This window comes from Ovis aries, chromosome 2 (genome assembly GCF_016772045.2).
Source record: "Ovis aries strain OAR_USU_Benz2616 breed Rambouillet chromosome 2, ARS-UI_Ramb_v3.0, whole genome shotgun sequence".
Classification (NCBI taxonomy): domain Eukaryota; kingdom Metazoa; phylum Chordata; class Mammalia; order Artiodactyla; family Bovidae; genus Ovis; species Ovis aries.
This window is the reverse complement of record NC_056055.1, coordinates 239,068,439-239,092,552: the sequence shown is the minus strand read 5'-3', so window position 1 is coordinate 239,092,552 and position 24,114 is coordinate 239,068,439. Positions and strand designations below refer to the sequence as shown.

The 24,114-nt window shown below is 38.3% G+C and overlaps 1 protein-coding gene across 11 annotated transcripts in view; it reads right to left on the bottom strand.

The window, feature by feature from the left end:
• Positions 1 to 24,114, bottom strand: part of EYA3 (EYA transcriptional coactivator and phosphatase 3) — a 96,663-nt gene that overhangs the window by 32,234 nt on the left and 40,315 nt on the right. For 6 of the 11 annotated variants that reach the window (XM_060408498.1, XM_060408499.1, XM_042242345.2 and 3 more), the window contains 4 exons: positions 20,582 to 20,648; positions 17,931 to 18,067; positions 7,705 to 7,842; positions 1,124 to 1,209 (listed from right to left, as the gene is read on the bottom strand). In XM_060408498.1, the coding sequence (XP_060264481.1) occupies positions 1,124 to 1,209; positions 7,705 to 7,842; positions 17,931 to 18,067; positions 20,582 to 20,648 (428 nt within the window). The remainder of the gene's footprint in view (positions 1 to 1,123; positions 1,210 to 7,704; positions 7,843 to 17,930; positions 18,068 to 20,581; positions 20,649 to 24,114) is intronic. The other 5 variants (XM_060408503.1, XM_060408511.1, XM_060408518.1 and 2 more) reach the window with 1 other exon arrangement.

Sequence of the window (24,114 nt, the reverse complement as noted above, 5' to 3'; positions counted from 1 at the left end):
AGAATTCCAGGAATGGTTGGATCAGGGCTGGGTAAGGGAAAAAAAAAATAGATGACGACTGGTCTGCTTTTAGGTGTAGGTATATTAAAAAATAGTGTGCGTTCTAAGTCGCTTCAGTCATTTCCAACTCTTCGTGACCCTGTGGACTGTAGCCTGATAGGCTCCTCCAGGCAAGAATACTGGAGTGGATTGCCATGCCCTCTTCCAGTGGATCTTCCCGACCCAGGGATCGAACCTGTGTCTCTTATGTCTCCTGCATTGACAGGTAGATAACTGACAAGAATTGAGACACTGTAGGAAAAAGCAGCATTCCTTTTGGAGGATAATGAACAGTAGGAAGGGTGGAAAGAAACGTTGGTTTTAGATATGGTTAACTTAGGGAAACAACAGGATATTAAAGGAAAAAAGCCAATCAATCAGCAGGAAGCCTGTAGATACGACGTCAGGACTAGACTCTTCATTTTGGAAGTAGTAAATAGACACTGTGACTGTGTAAACATTCCTGGGGATGAAATAGGAAACATGTGGAAAACTAAATACAGACTGTCCATGACCGAAGGCAGGATATGAAAGGGAGAGAGACGTTACCCTGAAGAGTTCCAGGTACACAGCAGGAACTCAATAAATACTTGGGGACTAGAAGAATGAACAAATACAAAAGGAGTCAAACATAAAATGTGAACCAGATTAGTTAACTGCAGCCAGGAGAAAAGATCCATGGAGACTGTGGTTGATAATACTAACTGCTACAGAGAAAACAACAAATAAAAACATAACAACAAAACCAGAAAACTTCTAAAACACTGAAGATGTTACCAGTGATCTGAACATAAAGTTAGCACAACAGTGATCAAGACCAGACCACAAGGAATTCACAATGAAATGAGGGGCTAAATAGGGGGCAGATACAATGACATCATTCAGTCTTGGCAGAGGAATGAGAGAGACTGGATAGTGACCTGAGAAACCATCCTAGGTCTTGCTCTAGGAGCATCCAGAAAAAGGTCTCTCCACGGCCCATACTGGTTGTTTCTTAGAAATGGCAAACTGATAATGAAAAGAAGGGAGGACGAGCTAGTTAGATGAACAGTATCAAGTAGGATGAACAAAAGGAGCACCATACCTGGTTTGAGATGCTGGAAACTGCTGCTGTTGGAATATTGGCAATAGCAGATGAAGTGGGTATCAGGCTGGCGTTTGTGCTCGAAGCTATAAGATTGAAAGTGTTAAAAGATATTATGGGAAAGGCTGAAAGAAATTGAAAATATATTCTTTCCTAAGTAAACAGATTGACAAGGAGATAAGAAACATTGGCAAACGAAATAAATACTAGATACCAGTTTTTCTCTTTTGCATGCCATACCTTAATTGAGATTTAATTAGAAATAAAGCAGTTCACACATTTTTCCTGTTTCAACTCGAGTCTTCAACTATTCCTACTAAAGCCACTATTCCTACTAAAGTCCTAGAAGGACACAACATACTGCCCTGCTTCATGCTAATGATACTAAGGAAATCAGAAGCTAACCCAAATCATTCCAGTCCATCTTCTCTGGCAGCTGCAAAATAACTCACCTGCAGTGTGACCTACTGACACCAGTAAAAACAACAAAAGCTCTGGCAAATCCACATGTAATTCCTATACTGTGATATTTACGGTCTCTTGCCCCAAATTAGGCCTTTTCTGATGCAACACAATTACTTTGAGCAGCTGAGGTAGCTCTCCAAATTCTAAAGTGTTTGGGGTTGCTTCAACAAACACCATGTTCTGGCATTTAATGATTTCACCAATGAGCCTAGAAAAACTCGGAAAGTATTCAATACTATTCTGGTCAGGTAAAAAATTTTAAGCTACTTAGGCTGCCTGTGTCAGCACAAGGAATTTGGGTTAAGTTTTCCACACCCTTCTATCACAAATTCCACCCGCATTTTAATCAGATCCTCAGTGACTATCATTTGCCACACTGATTTTTTTTTTCCCAGGCGGACAATATAAGTTAAATTGTGAGGCACTTACTGCTCTTGAACTTCTCCTTCACTCATCATAAACATACTTACACTTGCTTCCTACTGCAGTCACACACACAATAAACATTCACCATCAGGTAGATCAGACTGTCTGACTACCTATCCCATTGGTGACAAAGTCCTCAGAGGGAAAGTTATTAGGAAAATCTCCATTAACAGTAGTGCAGGTGAACAAATGTGGCAGAAACTTGAGAGTACTGGTCAAAATCAGAGGGAATTTTTATCCCTTTCCCCAAGGCTACTCTGCTTAAAGTCCAGAAGAGACTCAAGCAAGTTAGACATAAGGAACAGCTACTGATGCAACAGTAGCTTCAGAAGACTTGGGACAAAGAAGAAGAGTTCATTTGTCCACAGTCACGAAGTTAAAGGTAAACAGGCAAATGATAATTGAGATCTCCCAATTCTTCATTCAGTGCCCTTTCTTTCCTGAGTTAGGAATCAGATTTCCTCACTTCTAGGGAGGGAGATTTCCTTTTCTATGGTACTCCCTTCCCCAGGTAAATGAAAGGATTCTTATTTACTTTCTTAAACCCAACAACTAAATGAAACAGATTTTATAGTCTTATAAATAATATTTTCTTCCCATCAATATTTTTCTCCCTAAGGGGAAGTCCTAAGAAATTACTGTATATAAGCTAGATGATTCTGTAAGTAGCTTTTAAATTATTCTTGAAGGAAAAGAATTTTGGGTACATTCCAGATTCTATTACTAGTACATTATGCTAGGCAGGCCTGTTGGCTGAACATAGGCGATTCAATGTGGGGAAGGAAATGAAGAGCGTACTTAACCTCTCACGGTTATCTCCTCCAGCAAAGTCTGTTTCAGACCAATTTCCCTTTAGCTCTCGTCCTAGCATATGCTCCTCTGTTCCTCCTGCTGCTGCTGCCAAGTCGCTTCAGTCGTGTCCGACTCTGTGCGACCACACAGACGGCTCCAGGCAAGAACACTGGAGCAGGCTGTCATTTCACTTTCTAAAGCATGAAAGTGAAAAGTGAAAGTGAAGTCACTCAGTCGCGTCCGACTCTTCGCGACCCCATGGACTGTAGCCTACCAGGCTCCTCTGTCCATGAGATTTTCCAGGCAAGAGTACTGGAGCGGGGTGCCATTTCCTTCTCCATCTGTTCCTATTTACCTTTAATTCTGTTCTACCTTCTTAATAATTTATAAATGGTTAGAGGTTCAACTTATTCATATCTGATCTCTATGCACACACAGGGAAAAAGGTATTCTGACAAGGTAGTTTTATAAATTTAACAATTTTCAGATCGCTTACTGGAGGTAAAAAGGTTGACCTAGAAAACAACTGGCCACATACTCTAATATCCATGACAGGAAGTTTAATGTCTTGATTAGCTAGTTGCTGATATCAAGTTTTTAACAAGTATAGTACTAAACATCACAAATTCCTCTCAGCAATAGTGGCTTCCATTATAGAAAATGTTGGTCTGCTAACCTAGAAAGTTTACAGGGCTTAATAACAGTTCTTTCCTCAACTCGATCAAATCATTCCTAAAGCGTCATTCATTGACTCATCTGCTCATCAAACCAGGGTGTACTATGTGCCCAGAAACTGTTCCAGTCACTGGGAATAGAGGAGTGAAGACAATGCCTGCCCTCATGTTATTTAAATTCTAGTGATATAAGTCAGATGACAAGTAATATTTCTTTAGGTTCTTGTAACCAACACTGAACTCAGGCTAAACTCACCTTAAAATATACACAGTCACTACATGCCCTACCTCCTGCACTATGACAAAAAGTCAGGCACTTCAAAAAAAAAAAAGCACTGATCATCCCACAGAAATATATACGTCGGTCTCAATAGCAACAAATTCAACTGCTGACTTAAAAAACAGAAGCAGCAGCAATAAAACATGCAACAAAAAGAATAAATTTCTAGGATCATTTAAAACTCAAGTGGTAACGCCTATTGATATATATATCTAAAGACTATTAGCTCCCCAAGTGCCAATGGGATGGCCAGCTGTTTTTGGATAGTTTCCACTCCTGTTTTGACAATGAAACCGTGAAATCACAGGAAGATAAGCTTCTGAGAGCCATGCCCCACTCAAGGTCCACCTGCAACAGTCGGGATACACAGACAGCTTTAATGAGAAGGCAGTGGTTACAGAACTGTGAGAGGCACAGTTATGTGACATTACCCCACAGCTGGAGGGTAACCCAAGCGTTGATGGCACATAGAAGTTGGTGCAAGATTTAGTTCCTACCCACCTCACTAACTTTATATATGTCTCTCCACCACCCTTGCTCACCCCAGCTTTCAAGTTACTGAAAACAAGACCCTCTTTCTCACTTGAGGATCTTTGCAATGTCGCTCTCTCAATGTCTGGATTGTTCTCCCTGGCCTGTCCCTCTTGCCCTCCAGCTTGATGGTTCCCGCTCAGCATGTCTACATCCACAGAGACTCTGACTCCTCTATTAGAACGAACTCCTTTCTTGTCTTCCCAATCACAACAACCAGTTCTTTTCCCTTTCAAAGCACTTTTCAAAATTTATTTCTCCCTTTACTTCTTTGTCCTCTGCCTCCCCTCCTAGTCCATAAGCTTCATGAAGGCAGAATCTTGCTAAACAGGGAGGCCTGGCATGCTGCAATTCATGGGGTCGCAAAGAGTCGGACACGACTGAGCGGCTGAACTGAACATCTAGCAAAATGCCTGGCCTGTAATAAGTGATGCTCAATAAATACTCATGGGATTTATAAATAATAGCATGTCAAGGTTATCAAAAACAAGCGAAGTGTGAAAAACTGCAGTTAAGAGAAGCCTAAAAAAACATGACAATCAAATGAAATGTGGTGTCTTGGATGAGATCCTGGAATAGAAAAGGGACATCAAGTAAAAACTAAGGCAATCTAAGTAAACCTATGATTTAATTAATAATAATGTACCAATATTAGTTCATTAATCATCACAAATGTTCCATTCTAATGTGAGATATTAGTAATAAGGAAAATTGCATGTAGGGAAGGGGATATATAACTCTATCATCTGTCATCAATAAAGAACAGAGTCTAAGAAAATACAAAACAAATCTAGTCAACAAAAGCTATTATGTGTCACCAACACTATTCGAGCCCAGAGACATTCACTGAAAATCAAGGCTGGGTTAAAATTAATTTTGAAAATTCTAAAACTAATTTTACTACTTGAATTTTAATTATTTTAACCATTTCAACTCAAGAAAATAACCAGAGATTTGGCCATAGTCACAGACACTCTAGGAAAAGGTTGATATAAAGAACCCAAATCTATTTAATCAAAGGGTTTTCATGAGCACTGAAGTAGAAACTAAACAAAAGGTTTTGATCAGAATTGATCAAGCCAGAAGTGGAATTTCCTATACTTTCTCTAATTTCTCCAGGGAAGATGGGCTATTGTCAACTGTTGAAAGCTTTTGGAGGGGATGAAGGGACACTGCCATTTTGATTACTTAAAAAAAAAAAAAATCAGTACAATGCTCCTTGCTTTTATTCCATGCTGTGACTGGGCAGTTACACGGTAGTGGGTGGGGAGTTGGGGGAGATGAAGCCCTGGAGAGCTAAATAACATTCATTAGCCGAGCTAATGGAAATGAAAAGTAGGCGTGAGAAGAGTGATACTGATAGTGCAGAATTCAGGTACTCAAATGTGCCAAAAACATCCATATTTCATTTCAGCCAATTGTTACTATTCTTTCTACCAACTTTTTCTCAGAATAAATGGCAAAAATTGACAACTTGATGGTTAATTTCTGCCTTAATTTCTACCCTGTGCCAAAGCTCCAATGAAGACTATAAAGGGCCAATAGATTAACCAGAAAAGGGAAGGGAAATGAATTTAAATACTTGCTAGTACACGTTCACAGTTTGGGAAGCTGATATTGATACCATGACTTCAATACTGAAAATCATACACATTACACTCATGTGCTAGGGCCAGACTGCCCAGCTTACATCCTTGACTTATCCACTGTGTCTTATGTGTCAAATTTGTAAAATGAGATTAATGACAGTACTTCCCTCATAGGTGTGTTATGATTACATGAGTAACACTTATCTGCTGCTAAAACAATGCTAAACATATAATACAAACTTAATAAATACCAACAATAATCATTAGCACAATGGAGGAAACTGGGTTAACTGATCGAAAGCGAGAAAACGTACTAAAAGGTAAAGAAATTAGGATAGTGGCAAATTAAGTCACAGAATGGCTTTGTGACTTTTTCTTTAAAGCAATGGGTCTTAAAAGATCCTCACAAGGTGGTTCTTCTTGTTTTACAAGGAGGGAGAACTTAAACTCAGCTACCAGGTTCCACAAATTCAAGATACAACTACAGAGGAGGAGTGGTGGTTCTACATCTTGGAAAAGTATTGTTAATATAACAGAAGAGAACTTGCTTTTCCTTCATGACCACGGTGTAGTCATCAGAGATACAAATGTTTAGGAGGGACTTGTCCACTAGACTTGCCTGTAGTTGGACCCCAAAGCCTACCAACCTAGAGAAACACTTCATAAAAATGAAGAGGGTTAGAGGAGAAGATAAAGTCATGCTCTTAAAGTTTTTCCCTTCTGGCTTGTTCCTATTTTAGAAAGAAAGAAGGGGGAAAGGCGGGGGATGGGGGGTGGGGGGGGCGGGGAAGAAAGGAAAATAAGAAAAGAGGAGACACGGGGTAAAATAATTAAGAAGAGAGGAGACTTGCTAAACAATAAGAGATAGAGGTAGCTCAGAGTAAGGTCTTAGGAATATAACCAGTTCTGTTCACAAAAGACCAAGAAAAAGTAGTTCTTAATCATTTTATTGAAAACAGTTAACACTGAAAATCAAAACATTTTGTTTAATATAATCTAAATAAAAACATTTTTTATCCTCAAAGTCTGTATCTTAAGAATATCTCAGACCAGCTGTCGCTATCCTAACTTCATCTCTCTAACACCACCATTTTATAAAGAATATTTAAAAGCTGGGAGAAAGGAGGCAGTTGAGAAGCCAAGTTGATGGACATTAATTCCCCACTTGGAGCAATGACAAATTCCCTGCACTGAACTTGAAAGGATAGGGAATTAACTCCATAGTGCCTTTCGAGTTTCTTTGTCTTCATTTCTAATAGTCCTGTCTTAATTCTAACCTTTCAGAAGAAAAATTCGGGAAGGCAGAGAGATTTAGAGTTCCAGCATTAATGCTATGCTTTTCATCACAAAATAGAAACAAGACTGAATTTTGGCACAAGAAAAATGTTTACCAAGAAGTACAAAATGGGGGAGGAGGTACGACAAAAACCACAGCAGAAAAGCAGCACACACCTCACAGAGCAGCACTCAGCTCATGTTCCATTCTGTTTGGACTCCACAGAAAAGAAGCAGCAGAGCTCTAACCTACAGTCTTCTGCTCGTTTACAGGACAAAATGTCACTGGAAACAGACTAGAACAAAATCGGACAGGTCTTCTGGACACCAACATGCAAAAGAGGAATCTTCAGTTCTATTAAGCAGTTCACGAAGGCTTAAACTACTTATGAACCTCACTCCTAAGTTCTGGTTTGTCTAACACAAAAAGCATGCACAAATGCAAATATCCTGTATTACCCAATATATTTGGAGATACAGGTAGATTAAAAACAAAAAACAGTAATTAAAAAAAAAAAAAAAGAAACACACACAACCATGCCTGTTTACCTTGAATGGGATAAGAATAATGTGCTGGGCTTGGCTGGCTTGTGGTTAACCCTGTAGTGCAGGTAAGAACACTGTGTTGACTTGGAGATGGAGTCTGAATTAAACCACTTTCAGGTTTCATACCTGGCCACAATGCACCTGAATCAGATAAATTGGACCAATTACAAACAACACACTGGGACTGAGGAGCATATCAGCCAGTAAGTTTAAAAATCTAAATCTTAAAACAATAATAAATTTGCTTGTAAGAGAAAATTACTGAATCTCCCACTCGTAATATACCACAAGCAAATACAGTTTCAAAGAATTGGGAGTGGGGCCATAGAAATAAAAATCCTGTCAAAAACCCCAATAGTAATATACATATATAAGTTCACCTCAATGGTTGGGGGAAATTGTTCAGGAGTAAGAAAAAGAGCTACTGACACCCAAGCATTGTTGTAAAGAGTGTCTGACATTCAAATTATTTGTGTGCATTGTCAAGGTGGGAGATATTCCACATACATTTAAAATTCACTTACCCATTAAATAAGAACCAGATTTTTCTAAAATGTATATATACTTCTCTGCCTCCTTAAGCTGGTTATTTTGTTACCTTTGTTCCTTCTGATTAGGAAAGATATACCTGCTTACTTTCATAAATTAAAAACATTAACAGAAATATGTAATTCCTAATTTTTAGAAAAAATAAAGTCACATATAATCCCATCATCCAGACTTAACCACTATTCACAGTTTGCATAAGAGCCACTAAGATTTCTTCTGATTACAATCTTGTTTTTCCTTTTTAATAAAAATGGGATGTTACCTGCTGTTCATAATTTACTCTTCCACGTAATATCTGAGAGACATCTCTCCCTGTCAGAACATAAAAATCCACCTCACACTGACAGATATCACAGCTACTCACTTTTTTTTTTTTTTTAAATCACAATGCTCCTAGGGGGCAATCTTTTAAAAATATATTCATACCCTTTCCTATCTTCTTAGCAGGGGGAACATACCTTATTTCCGAATTATTGTTTCCAAGAGCACTTCTGTGCTGTGCTATGTACATTACAGAAACATCCCAGAGACTACTGCAGTATGTCAAAACATCTGCTGAGTACTAAGCAGAACTCAATTACAGTTCTATGATTTGGAGGTTCTTTATCTCTTTGCCTTTCCTCTGTGATCTGGCACTTCTTGACAATCCTCTGTTTCTGGCTGTATCTCCTTTTTCATCTGCAGTAAACTAAGAAACCGTAAGAAAAGCATGCTTCTACATGAGAGTCTAAGGATATCCTTTATGAATGAATTGTTTCTGTCATAATTTTGGCTATGCAAAAGTCTATGAAAAACCTCACTGTGCTCTGAATAGTTATGGCTACTGGATCAATATAGTTGAAGCTGATAATTGGGTCCAAGAAGATTCATCGATGAAACACATTCCATAGGAAATCAGTATGAAGGTCAGCCACAGCTTCAAATTCAGTATTACCTTATTTCACATACTCTTAATCTGGTAAGAAATTTATAAATATATAATGCTTTGATAGTAAAGACCTCGGCTTCAGCAGGGCATTCAGATATTTTAGTGTAACTGAGATCTATAAAATCTGTTGATAAGTAAATGTAAGAACAGTAAAAGGAGATGTGAAAATCTTAAAAGGTTGACAATGGAACATGGTAACTGCCTTGTCTCAAACTATTTTTTTTAATTGAAGTACAGTTAAAATGTTGTGATAGTTTCTGCTGTATGACAAAGTGATTTATATATACATGTATATATACATACACACACACACACGCAGATTCTTTTCCATTATAGGCTATTATAAAATATGAAGTATAGTTTCCTGTGCTATACAGTATAGGTTCTTGTTGTTTACCTATTTTATATATTGTAGTGTGTATATGTTAATCCCAAACTCCTAATTTATCAAACCCTTAAAGCATTAAAAAGTCATAGTTTTTTCTCACCTATTAAACACATGAAATAACTTATTTGAAGAGATTAAGAAACACCAACATCTTAGCACGAATTAGAAGGGCCGTCCCCCTCCGTACTTAGTTCATGATGATTTTAAGTCTTGTCCAGGTAAGCCACAGCCGAAGTCCTTGCTATGGTTGACATTTAACAATAAAAAATACTTCAGAATGTAGTTTTTTAAACATTCATGATGTGAAATTTGAATATCAGTGCTAACACTCTTGGTGATTGACTATCACAGTTTTTAGAAACAACTTGCCATTCCAGCATCACAGTAACTTTCAGATTTATTGTAGTCAATTTTTTTTTCCTAAATAGGTTCTGAACCTGGGGTGCTGGATTTCTGAACATGTTTATTATTACACTGTACTAAAATACTATCTTACTAATAAAAATAATATCAACTGAGAGGGTTTTGCTAGTCTCATTATTTAGTATATATTCTTAAAAAGTTTCAAAATGTATAATTTCTGGGGAGAGAGGTGGGGGGGGTGTTCATGTTTGGGAACACATGTACACCCATGGTGGATTCATGTCAATGTATGGCAAAACCAATACAGTATTGTAAAAGTAAAATAAAGTAAAATAAATAAATAAATAAAATATATAAAGTTAAAAAAATGTATAATTTCTATAAATTGGTCTTTCTGATAAAGTCAAAAATTAGTGCAAAATGTCCAAGACAAATGAGAGGAAATAGCTAGTCCTGAGTGTTCTGGGCCAGAAACATGAAGTATAAACATGAAGTATATTTAATACTGTTTTATAAAGAATAAAGGAATAAAAGACAACATGGACATTGCTTCCAGCATCATTGTTGCTGCTGCTGAGTCGCTTCAGTCGTGTCCAACTGTGTGACCCCTTAGACGGCAGCCCACCAGGCTCCCCTGTCCCTGGGATTCTCCAGGCAAGAACACTGGAGTGGGTTGCCATTTCCTTCTCCAACGCAGGAAAGTGCAAAGTCAAAGTGAAGTCACTCAGTTGTGTCCAACTCTTAGCGACCCCATGGACTGCAGCCTACCAGGCTCCTCTGCCCATGGGATTTTCCAGGCAAGAGTACTGGAGTGGGGTGCCATTGCTTTCTCCATCCGGCATCACTGTAGCCCTGCTCTTTAAGCCCTTCCTTTAAAAGCACTCTTCCTAGAATTTCAAGTAACAAGTAGCATGACCACCAAATAGTCTGTAGAGCACTATTGCCAACATCAAAGAAATAAAATCCTGGCTTCCTGACTCCTACCTAGTCCACTGTTCTTTGCCCATAAGTTCAGACTTTCTCAAGTCATTTAAGCACCAAGGGCCTGATGTAGAGCAATAACTGACCAAAAAATGGCAAAGGAATTTTTGTCTCTGAGTGCTATGCTCCTGCTGCCCCACAGTGGGGTCTTATCACTAACTCTACCCATGTTTCTCAGCCCAGATACTTCCCTATGGGTTAGTTACTAACCAAACTAACCTGAGCACCTCACTGTGCAGTAATGTGTATCAGAGTAGCGGACCTTTAGAGAAGACTGTGCAAGCTCAGTTGCTAAGTTGTGTCCGACTCTTTGCAACCTGATGGACTGTAGCCCACCAGGCTCCTCTGTCCATTGGATTTCCCAGTCAAGAATACTGGAATGGGCTGCCATTTCCTTCTCCAGGTTAGAGAAGATTAGTTTGGTTAAGAATTGAAGTACATGTAAATGCTAGGAAAAAAATGTGAAAAAATATCTGGTTGATTTAATAGCTCACTAGGATGAGCTATTATAAATACTAAATAATCTGAGTACTTTGTTAATAATAAAACAAGTAGATTATAGAAAATTGGGAAACTACAGAAAGTGGAAAGAAAAATATTGCATAGTATCATCATACAGAAAAAACTACAGGCAGTTCTCACTTTTGCATGGGACTGTGTTAACTGAAACCGGTGCACAGTGGAACTGTGTCCTCATTTTGCATGCTTCTTCAGTAACTGAGATCAAACCTGTACTGCCTGTTCCGTTAACATTCAGTTTTTCTTCCAAATTATTCTTTACGTAGTATTTTTTAAAAAATACTTAGTATATTATATTGTATTATATTATATTTTCAGTTTTATATACTGCTTTTTTCAATTAATAATGAACTATGTTTCAAGACATAAGTGTCAGGAAGCATTTAACAGGAGGCTTCCTGTGTGCTGTTTTGGATCTGTCATGAATCCTCTGTCCCTTATCAATTCCTGAATATTCAGGAATTAAGTGGAGCAGCAAACTGCTGGGGGGGGGTTTGGGGGGGTGGCGGTTAGGAATGCATGCATTTCCTTCCGTTAGTTTTTCCATTTGGTAAAACTGATTATTTACAACCCTCTCTCTTTCATATGGATAACCTCATGCTTCCTTGATAACGTGTAAGTTTTGATTTTATCTCTGCTGAAAATAGCTACCTTGTAAGACAGTATAAATACTCACACAATGTTGAATAAAACACCCTTGCTCCATCAGAGCCTGGGTCCCCTTGTCTTCTCTCTCTCTCTCTCACTCTCTCTCTGGCTTTATCTGGAGCACAGAAGCCAGCTGTGTTCACTTTCCTGCCCAGGCTTCTAAGACCCTTTCGAGAAGGTGCTCTATGCCTTCACCCCATCGAGAGGGCACCAGGTGCCTTCGTGAAAAGCACAAGCTGCGTGTCAGGGGCTTTATTGGTTTTCTGCGTAAACCAAGGAACATTAGCCTCTTTCTCTCTCCTTTACTTTCTTAAAGTAAACTGGTGGACTCTGGACCACCAGGTTCCAGTCCACTAAAGGACCTCAACAACTAAGTATTTTTTAAGAATATGGTTTATAATGGCTACTCAGTTTTCTATTCTACAAATCTACTGCAATTTAACACACATCTTTCCATTCAATAAGTCGGCTGTTTCCAATCTTTTGCTATTGTAACTAATGCTGTGATGAGTATCTTGGTAGTAATTTTTTGTGGTTATCTCTAATTAATTTCCTAGGATAAATCCCTAGAAGCGATAACTGAGGGAAATGACACTAACATCATCCTTAAGACTCTTAATACTACTGTCAAATCTCCATCTCATATTAAACCTCTTTTAAAAGAAGGCAGAACAATGCAGGTTAAGCCAATCTTTTGTGAGCTCCTAAAAACAAATAAGTACCCTTTCACTCACACCTATTCAATCAGATCACTGGAAGTTAAACCTCAAATCTTTATTCTGCCATCTCATCATTTCTACATAGCTGTGGAAAGATGACCACTATTCCTTTACTATTAAATATCTGTCATAATATGGGCTTCCTAGATTGCCTTCATCTTTTCTCACTTCTTTAAAAGGAGGAAACTTTAATTTCATGTCAACTCTAATATTAACTTTTTCATACAGACCTAAATTTATGAGCACTTCTGGATTTAAACAGATTGAGGTGCAATTCTAATCCAAGGCATTTACTAACTGTATGACCTCAGGTTAGTCACTGAATCCTTCTAAATGTGTTTCCTCATCTATAAACAGGGATAACGCTACCACTTATTTTTTATGACTGTTGGTTTGGATTAAGTAAGAAAATAGTGTAAAGTGTGAAGTACTTATTCTCAGCATATTGCTTGGCACAGTAAGCACTCATTATTATTTCAATGGCAATGCCAAAGAAAGCTCAAACTACCACACAATTGCACTCATCTCACACACTAGCAAAGTAATGCTCAAAATTCTCCAAGCCAGGCTTCTACAGGTATGTGAACCGAGAACTTCCAGGTGTTCAAGCTGGTTTTAGAAAAGGCAGAGGAACCAGAGATCAAATGGCCAACATCCGCTCGATCACTGAAAAAGCAAGAGAGCCAGAAAAACATCTACTTCTGCTTTACTGACTATGCCAAAGCCTTTGTGTGGATCACAACAAATTGTGGAGAATTCTTCGAGATGAGAATACCAGACCATCTGACCTACCTCCTGAGAAATCTGTATGTAGGTCAAGAAGCAACAGTTAGAACTGGACATGGAACAACAGACTGGTTCCAAATAGGGAAAGGGGTACATCAAGGCTGTATATTGTCACCCTGCTTATTTGATAACTTACTAAGATCACGGCATCTGGTCACATCACTTCATGGGAAATGGATGGGGAAACAGTGGAAACAGTGTCAGACTTTATTTTTGGGGACTCCAAAATCACTGCAGATGGTGATTGCAGCCATGAAATTAAAAGATGCTTACTCCTTGGAAGGAAAGCTATGACCAACCTAGATAGTATATTCAAAAGCAGAGGCATTACTTTGCCAACAAAGGTCCGTCTAGTCAAGGCTATGGTTTTTCCACTAGTCATGTATGGATGTGAGAGTTGGACTGTGAAGAAAGCTGACGCCGAAGAATTGATGCTTTTGAACTGTGGTGTTGGAGAAGACTTTTGAGAGTCCCTTGGACTGCAAGGAGATCCAACCAGTCCATTCTGAAGGAGATCAGCCCTGGGTGTTCTCTGGAAGGAATGATGCTAAAGCTGAAACTCCAGTACTTTGACCACCTCATGCAAAGAGCTGACTCATTGGAAAAGACTCTGATGCTGGGAGGGATTGGGGGCAGGAGGAGAAGGGGACGACAGAGGATGAGATGGCTGGATGGCATCACCGACTCAATTGACATGAGTTTGGGTGAACTCCGGGAGTTGGTGATGGACAAGCAGGCCTGGCGTGCTTCAACTCATGGGGTCGCAAAGAGTCGGACATGACTGAGTGACTGAACTGAACTGAACTGAATGCAGAGTACATCATGAGAAACGCTAGGCTGGATGAAGCACAAGCTGGAATCAAGATTGTTGGGAGAAATATCAATAACCTCAGATATGCAGATGACACCACCCTTATGGCAGAAAGCGAAGAACTAAAGAGCCTCTTGATGAAAGTGAAAGAGGAGAGTGAAAGAGTTGGCTTAAAATTCAACATTCAGAAAACTAAGATCATGGCATCTGGTCCCATCATTTCATGGGAAATAGATGCAGAAACAATGGAAAGAGTGAGACTTTATTTTCTTGGGGCTCCAAAATCACTGCAGATGGTGACTGCAGCCACGAAATTATAAGAGGCTTGATCCTTGGAAGAAAAGTTAAGACCAACCTAGACAGGATATTAAAAAGCAGAGACATTACTTTGTCAACAAAGGTCCGTCTAATCAAAGCTATGATTTTTCCAGTAGTCATGTATAGATATGAGAGATGGACCAGAAAGAAAGCTGAGTGCCGAAGAATTGATGCTTTTGAACTGTGTGTGGTGTTGGAGAAGACTCATGAGAGTCCCTTGGACTGCAAGGAGATCCAGCCAGTCCATCCTAAAGGAAATCAGTCCTGAATATTCATTGCAAGGACTGATGCTGAAGCTGAAACTCCAATACTTTGGCCACGTGATGTGAAGAACTGACTCGCTGGGAAAGACCCTGATGCTGGGAAAGACTGAAGGCAGGAGAAGAAGGGGACGACAGAGGATGAGATGGTTGGATAGCATCACCGACTCAATGGACATGAGTTTGAGAACTCCAGGAGTTGGTGATGGACAGGGAGGCCTGGTGTGCTGTAGTCCATGGGGTCACAAAGGGTTGGACACGACTGAGTGACTGAACTATTATTATTGCATAAATATATTAATATAAAGTTATATTATTACAATAAGATTTTCTAAAGCTCTGTTTATATCTGAAATAAAAAACAGACTAGTTAATTGAGTGTTAGTGCTAAAAGTAAGAGAATAAAATTACTGAAACCTTCACAAGAATAAGGTCTTCCCTGAAAGCTCAGTTGGTAAAGAATTCGCCTGCAATGCAGTAGACCCTGGTTTGATTCCTGGGTCAGGAAGATCCACTAGAGAAAGGATAGGCTACCTACTCCCCAGTATTCTTGGGCTTCCCTTGTGGCTCCGATGGCAAAGAATCCGCCTGCAATAAGAGAGACTTGGGTTCGAGCCCTGGGTTGGGAAAATCCCCTGGAGAAGGAAAAGACTACCCACTCCAGTGTTCTGGCCTGGAGAATTCCGTGTACTGTATAGTCCATGGGGTCGCAAAGAGTCAGACATAAGTGAGCAACTTGCACTTCACTTTTTCACAAGAAAAGAAATGGAGAGTTTTTTTGTTTTTTTTTTTTAACTGAAGGGTAGCTGACTTACTATATATGTTAGCTTCAAGTGTACAGCATAGTGATTCCATTTTTTTGCTTCCCTGGTGGCTCAGTCAGTAAAGAATCCGCCTGCAGTGCAGGAGACCTGGGTTCAATCCCTGGGCTGCAAAGATCCCCTGGAGAAGGAAATGGCAACCCACTCCAGTATTCTTGCCTGGGAAATCCCACGGACAGAGGAACCTGACAGGCTACAGACCATAGGGTAGTAAGAGCTGGACACAACTTAGCAATTACACCACCACCACCACAGGTTATTATAAGATATTGGATATAATGCCCCTGCTATACAGGAAGAAGCGGAGTGTTTTATATCTGAGTGCTATAAAACAAAAAAAGCCATGTGGAAAAACGTTTAAGAAAATCTCTTTTAAAAATACAGCCACTTAAAGTTATCACACACACACACATAAAAAGTATTACAAGTATTTCTTTGAAATTTCCTTTATGAAATTTGAGGATATGCCATACCTATCATTCAAAGGCAAATTAAGCTAATGAACAGTTCTCTCTGAACTACTGATAAGAATTTAAGAAAGAAGTTTCCTTCATCCCAATTATTAAACAGAAACAGATTAATAAAAGAGCCTATTATAACCAATTTTTTTTAATAAAATACTGTCTCCAAGTTTTTAACAGGGATCTAGTTTACAGAATTTTCTTTCCTTAATATGAGGGAAATGAAGTAATTATAAAAGATACCATAATATCTAGGACCTATATACACATGGCACTATGCTATGTATTCCATAATCTGAGTTTAGAGATATAACAAGAGCTTTACTTAACACTGAACAGCAGGAATAAACAGTTGTTCAACAATGTCATAAAGGGCTTTGGCTTTCCAATAAAGAATTTAAATCAAAACAGAGAGTAAAAAAAACAAAAACAACATGAAATACTTTATATTCACTAGCCTATTGTTGATACTAGCCAGCTGCTGGTAAATTAGCTTTAATATGTACAAAAAGAAATAAACACAAACATATTCACAGAGAGTTCTGCATCTGAAAGGACTGCTCAAGTAGGCTGGTTAAATATATCAGCAACATAAGACTTTAGTATACTTGCTGATACTGATAGACACTGAGATGTGGGTGTACAAACAGGAAAACAAGAGCATTTCTGTTTCTTTTCTTTCATGAAGTTATCAGCTACCACTACCATTAAACAAAACTTCCAATTTTTGTTTCTAGTAGTTATCAAGAGCCAAGGAATGCTAAGAGGAGCCAAATAGGCCAGGAAAAGTAGGAATGTCAAAACCAAAAGCAAGCAACACCCAGAATCTGCAGCAATCTGTTAGAAAGATTTTCTAATTCCCAGCTAGTTGCAATAAAGGCTACCAAGTTATACTTTTATTAACATACTGAATATTTTTTTTTTAATACAGTATTCTTTCAATTTCCTGACATCAATTCTAGCAAAGTAGCACTAAACCACACTGAACATATCTATCAATACACGCTGAAAAATCAGTACGTATTAAGTGCTCAAAAAACCTCAAACTGACTTCTAGTAAATCACTCTAATTTATAATTCAGTCCAAGATACCTAAAACCAAAGAACAAAACTCTCTATGCACAAGATAAGGCTGTACAAAATCAGGGATTTCCCCCCTCTAAGATGACTTTTTGGTTCAGTAGAGCAACAACTGATCTTGCAGTATGGGATAAGAAGGAAGGAGAAAAACTGACAGAGAGAGAGAACTATAAGGTATATTCTACCTGAATATGTAGATTACTTAGTTTTAGTAAGAAATTAGCCACCTCAAAATATATTTGTCATGGTACCATGTTTTCTGCAAAGTAAGTCAAATCAATAGCAATTCCTCAAAGAGTTTCCAAAAACTTGAAGATTCCAAGTTTTCCAGTCAAGACTTAGCATCTTGGAAATATCTAAATTATGGTGGATAAACAAGTGAGTACTGAAAAGTTATGGTTTTATATTACATGCATCAAATACACTGTGGAAAAGCACAGCCAACTTCTATCACACCTGAAACAAGCAGAGGCTGTCAAGAACAACTTGCTTTCTCTCAGCCTCCTGATTAGCCATGCTTGCTTTTAGGGGAAAGATGGAAATTTCTGTGGGATAAAATCAACATTCTTAGAAACTGCTTACAACAGGATGCCTTACCGAAAGGAGGTAGTCCGTACGTCTGGGTTGCCTGAGGATAGACAGCATAGGGTTGAGACTGCTGCAAGGTCTGGTACTGAGTCTGTCCAGGGTAAGCAGTTTCCGAAACAGGAACTGACAGGATATGTGCATAAGGTCTAGAAAAGTTCAAGAAAACAAAAAATTTCACATAAGAAAAACAAAAAACAGCTAATATCACTAACAGCAAAGAATCAATAATGAGTACACTAACCTGTCACATAAAATGTCTCTTAATATGGTCAGAAAGTAGAATTATTTTTTCCTTTTCAGGTCTATTTATCATCTACCTAACAAACAATTTTATAGAAAAATTAACAGTTTCAAATATCCTCCAAAGGTCCAATCACATGTGGTGTGCTATGTGCAAGGCCCTATGTGAGATGCAAGTACTGACTAAACTCATTTATGCTCTTATGTCTAAATATAAAATAAAATCCTAAAAGGACAGACAACTGGGTAGAATAGATTGGCAACTGACTCCATTCCCCACCAAGCCCTCCAGGCCAAACTAAAGTTTTGAGAGTGAAAGTGGAACTTGGAAAAGAGGGTGAGACCTTCAGAGAAAAAGCAGGCAACCACCATATTAGAAAACCAGGATCAGGAGTGTGGCCCAATGTCCCTAGATCGAGCCTATAAAATCAAGAGTCAAGTGACTAATAAAATCCGGGAAGTCCTAGACAGGACACTGGCTTGCCCCGCTAATATTTAAGCCAGAGTATACTGCCACTAGTTGGTTTAGCTAGAGATGAATTCAACAGTGAAACTTCAGGGATTTTAAACCAGCTAGCTGACCTGCTCATTTCATCCATAGAATAAGATGGCGCCACATTTTATGCACTGAATTTTTAGATACGAGTTATTTTATTTGGTGAGTTATCCTGTACTTATAAAGTAAGAAAGTGTCATGTACCATGCAGGTCATAACAATAAAATAATGGCGGGGAGGTAGTTTCAGAGGGGAAAGGTTGTTTTTTGGTTTTTTTTTTTTTGCAGTTTTTGGAGAGAAGAAAATGAAGGAAGGCTATAAAGAAGTGATCTGTGAGCAGACACAATGTGCAAAAATGAGAGAGAGAAAAGGTGTTCTAGAAAAAGAGAAAGCCTCTGCCAAGGGTACAGACAGGGCTTCAGCCAACAAGGAAAAGAGACTATACTAAGGGAAAGTATAAGACAGACAGCAAAGACCTTGAATACCAGGCTAAAAGTGTTCAGACAAATCTGAAACAATGAGGAGTCACTGAAATTGTTGAGAAAAGGATGACAAGATCAAAGCTGTTCTTTAATAAACATTAGTTTGACATTTCTTTGTAAAATGGATGGGGGAAGGGGACTTGAAACAGAGGCAGTTAAAAAATGCAGTGGTTTAGATAAGTGGTAAGGAGGTCTACTTTAAGGTAGAAAGCTAACAAGGTGTCCTGAGTGCAACAGGTATACAATACTTTTTTGAATAAATGAATGAATTTGCAATCTGCTATATTCACATCTCAGTAGACTTTAAAAGACTGAATTTGAAAATTTCTAGTCTTCTTAGCCAGACCTGAGACCAGAAAATAGCTCAGGCTGTAGCTGTCAATCAAATCATGTGGGAATGACTTAAAATCTTAGTAACTTCAAATGGATTAATCTCCAGATATGATAAAGATCATAAATATTTTTTATTTAGTGTCTTTATAGCTCAAATTATTTTATCACCTTCATAAGGACCTCAGAGAACAGGTTCAGTCATTTCACAGAAGAAAAACACAGAAGATGACTGGCCCAAGGATGTTATTAATGTTAATGATAATGCCAGATTAGAATTTGGAGAATTCATTGAGATGATTTTTCAATCAGCTCCTTTTTTTTAAACTGATGCAAAAACAAAAGGCACTTAATACAAATGGGCACAAAAAGGAAAAGTTTTCTTTTACAAGAGACCCAGACATATTCTGTCACCAATTTCTTTATGTAACTTGCCTATGTAAGCACGTAAAAATTTATCCTAGGTTAATAAAGCACGCTTGTACGCATCTATGTATGCAGGCTCAACTTTTATCAATGTGCAGTTGGTAGCTTGATATACACACTGTTCTGCACCTACTCATCTTGGAGATGATTAACTTAGTGGGTCTTAAATGCTGATCTTATCTCATGAGGCCCAAAATATTGCCTCTGAGTGATTTAAATTCACTAAACCTGTCTAACCTCAAGCCTACTTTCTACTTGAGGACACTTCTAAAAGAATAAGCTTCTAAAGCAATAAGATGAACACAGATTAGTCCCAGAAGTCCCAGTCTGAGGCTGGCTTTAGCTTTTTTAATTGATCTCTCTTTTAAAATGGAGCAAAGAGAGAATAATGAGAGGTTAAGCAGTGATATATTTTCATCACTAATGGTATCTTACACTTTTCAGTGCCTATTCATGTTGAGAAAGCTCCTGGGTAACAGTGATCTATTTCAGACAATCATTAACTTTTTAAAAGGACGATACCTAGACTATATTTACATGGAAAAAAAAAACTGGAGTAGGGCCAGAGAGAACAAGAGAGGTGAAAATAAGTTAAATGTCAACTTAATAGCTTAAATATCAAGTTACATTTTGCAAGGAATCGAGAGGAAAAGCATACAGATTTTTGAAACAATTATTCAACTTACTTTGCAGAATACATTTGTGAGGTATAATCATTGGATGAGCGAGGGATGTAATCGGTGCATGTCATAACTGAAAGAAAGATATCACCAGGTAAAAAGTTAGAACATTTCAAAAATGAAAGGGGAAAATTTCATGTCTCACTGTATAGTCTTTCAAACTAAGGAACAGAATAAAGCTTGGACATCAAGAAATTTAAAAAGACTACACAGTAGAAATACCTCACTCTTCTAATAATGAGTTTATAGAGACTTTTAGAGACAGTAAAAGCTAGAATGAAGGCAGTATAGAAAAGAGCTGAAGGTCAGTACCAACTGATCTCTATTTTTGGCTGTGCTGTGTGGCGTGTGGGATCTTAGTTTCCCAACCAGGTATCAAACCTGGGCCCTTAGCAGCGAAAGTGTGGAATCCTAACCACTGGACCACCAGGGAATTCCCAGTACCGATTGATCTTTACCATCACCATCACTGTTCTAAAACCATAAATGAAGCAACTTCCTAAGCTCTCATCTATGCTCAAAGGTGAAGTTAAAATGCAAGATCCATGTCTAGGAAGTCACATTATACTTCTTCAGCTTATTCATTCTCTGGATGCTTACCCTATTCTGAGTAAAAGGTCATAAGGATGACCTACAGGAAGACAGATTTGGAGAAAGTATCCAATAACTGTTGCTACTGCTATATATAATCAGCAGCGGAAAGATGCAAGCATGCTTTTATACTAGTATTTTTTTCAGCTCTGTAATAAAGCTTTAAGTTTGGTAAAGCAGAGACAGACCTGAGGAACTGATGTAACGCTCTGATAAACCATCAAGTAAAGGGACTTTCACAGCTACTGCCCTCTTGACCTCCATTTCATCTAGAATAGATACTGTCATGAGGCTTAATCCTCATGATTTCATTTGGGATAAATACTGTAAATATTCAACTCAAGTTTGACAGGTAGCAGAATCCTTTTCATTAGCAGTATTTCAGTCCAAATTATAGACAGAGCTACAACACACAGACCTTGTACCAGATTCCTAAATTGTTCAAGAACATCCTTCATTATCTATTATAAGGGAGGTTGCTCTATTGTGAATAAGGACTAACGGTGAACCAACTAACTTTATGTCTAGCTCGGTTTTCTGAGTGTCTTACCCCAAAAGGGAACACTGATCGAGATCAGATGTGGGGTCAATTCATGCCCAACAGTAACACAAATCATCTGTGAATGGGCTTATCATGGATCTTGCCTATTGCCACACTGTTCATAGTCTCTGAAAATAATTCATAGCAATTTGTAGATTATACTAATCATTAATCACTTTGACAAAAATGAAGGGAATCTCAGTTAGATCTAAGGTTCTCATCATCCATTACATAGAACGGAAGTTCATTTGATTTCTACATAATGGTTCCTTCTCTGCTGACAAGTATTTTCAAAAACCCAAATCCTTCTCCTTCTCTCATTTAATTCTAGAAGAGATCGCAAAACATTCTAGGAGATCTAGGCCAATTTTTACTTCTCTAGAGAATGAATAAGCCTTAATCTTTGTGGTACCTGGGAACTATGAAAAGATTAAAGAGTCAAGGCATAATCTGCTTAATTATAACTTCTCTGCCTGCTCTTCTTCACCCTCAAGCTGTGGGACAGCTGCCTTCCTACTAAATTGTAAAGCAGTATTAAGATCATTATTGTATTTGCATTAAAAACCCAAGCTTTCTGTTCCCTTGAGACAGAAAATTGCATGTGAGGTGGGATAATCAAGTTTCAATGACCTATGTCAGTTACACAACAAAGCTGGATCCCAGAATAAAATTCCACAAAATGGAAATAGAACTCAAATTTCTTTAGCACTGTGTAAATAAATTTGGATGTGTTCAACTCTGCACTAGTTTTAAAAAAAAGGTAACAGCAGGAAAACAAGGCAAAAACCTAGAAATATACTCTGAAAGTAAAACTAAAAGGACATTCTGACGAATTTGAATTAAGGAATGAGGAAAACAGGGAAAATAGGATAATTTCTAGGTTTTCAGCTTGAGAAATTGGAGGGATAGTGAAAATACTTCCAAAGATGAATAAGTTGGGGAAGAGATCAGCTTTGGTGAGGGCTAAGGGCAGAAAAAACTTTTACATATTTTAAGTATGACTTTCCTTTTAGATATCTAAGTGGAGATATCAAGCAGGCAGTAGGATACAGTAGGATACAAAAATGAAATTAGAGCAAGGAAGTCAGACTAGGAACACAAATTCGGAATGTATTAACTATGCATCAAATATTTAAAGTAATGAAATGGGTGGGAGAATACAGAAAGAACAAAGATGGTGGACTAGAACCAAATCCAGCGGCCCACCAACATTCAGAGATTTGACAGCAGAAGAAAGGCCAGCAAAGAAGGAAGGTGGGAGAAAGAGTGGTAAGAGGCAGGGTGCAGGCAGATAGAAACACCCACTGGAACTAGTGCTTCCAGTTACTGAAAGGAACTAATGACCTTGATAAAAGCAGTTTCACTGGAAGAATGGTGACAAAGTTGAATTTGAGAGGGATGAAGAGTAAATGGAAGGAGGCAAAACAAGTGAGGGCAACTGTTTCCAGAGGTTCCAAGGTGGGTCATGGGACAAAGAGAAGGTCTGTAACTGGTGGGGAACATGGACTTCAGGGAGGCTTTTGTTCGTGCTTTAAGATAGAAGATACTGGATCATGTCTCCACAGATAGGATGGATTAAGAAGAGAAGAATAGGACAATGCAACAATGGTGTTAGGATAATCACAGTACCAAAGTCCTTGGGGTAGGTGAGAACAGACAAGATATGAAGCACAAATAAAAGCTCTTACCTTTCACAGGAACAAGAATACTATTTCCATTCTGACAAGAATAAAACAAGGTAACATGGGTACAAACACAAGTAGGGCTGAAGACTTGGTGGTGGTAGGTTAATAAGGGAACCTCCTGTCAGACAGCTTCTATTCGAGAAGAAATCATCAGTCAAATATGAAGAGAGGTGAGCAGTATGGGTGCTCTGAGAGGAAAGAAATGGTAAAGGGTAAAACTCATGAGTAAAGTGTAGTAGGGTGCCCACTTAAGGCCCTGCGAGTAAACAGTCAGCTAAGTGTATAAACTACCCAGTAATGTTCAGCTATTTAATGTAATACTTACAGAGAAGGTGGACAGTTGGATTAAATCAGGACTGGGGTTTAGCAAGGACAGTACAAGAGTCAAAATTATTGAAGGTATTAGTAAGAGAGTAATTGTAATAAAGAACTGCAGAATCCATGTGGAGTAAAAAGGGATAGGAAAAGAAGAGAGACATTATGGGTGTTGGACAGTTCATCTACATGGATGTTCAAATTACCAAGAATAATAAAGGTCTGGATGGAGAAGAAAACAAAGATCTAGTCTTTAAAGAGCAAAATGACTAGGAGTTCAGTCTGAGGTAAAAAGAAAGCTGGAGGAAGAGGCATAAACATAGACTTCCAAGGAACTAGAGTTTTTGAAGGAAAGAAAGAGAAATAATTTTTAAGAAGCAAGAAGACTCAACTTATTTCTGGGCCCT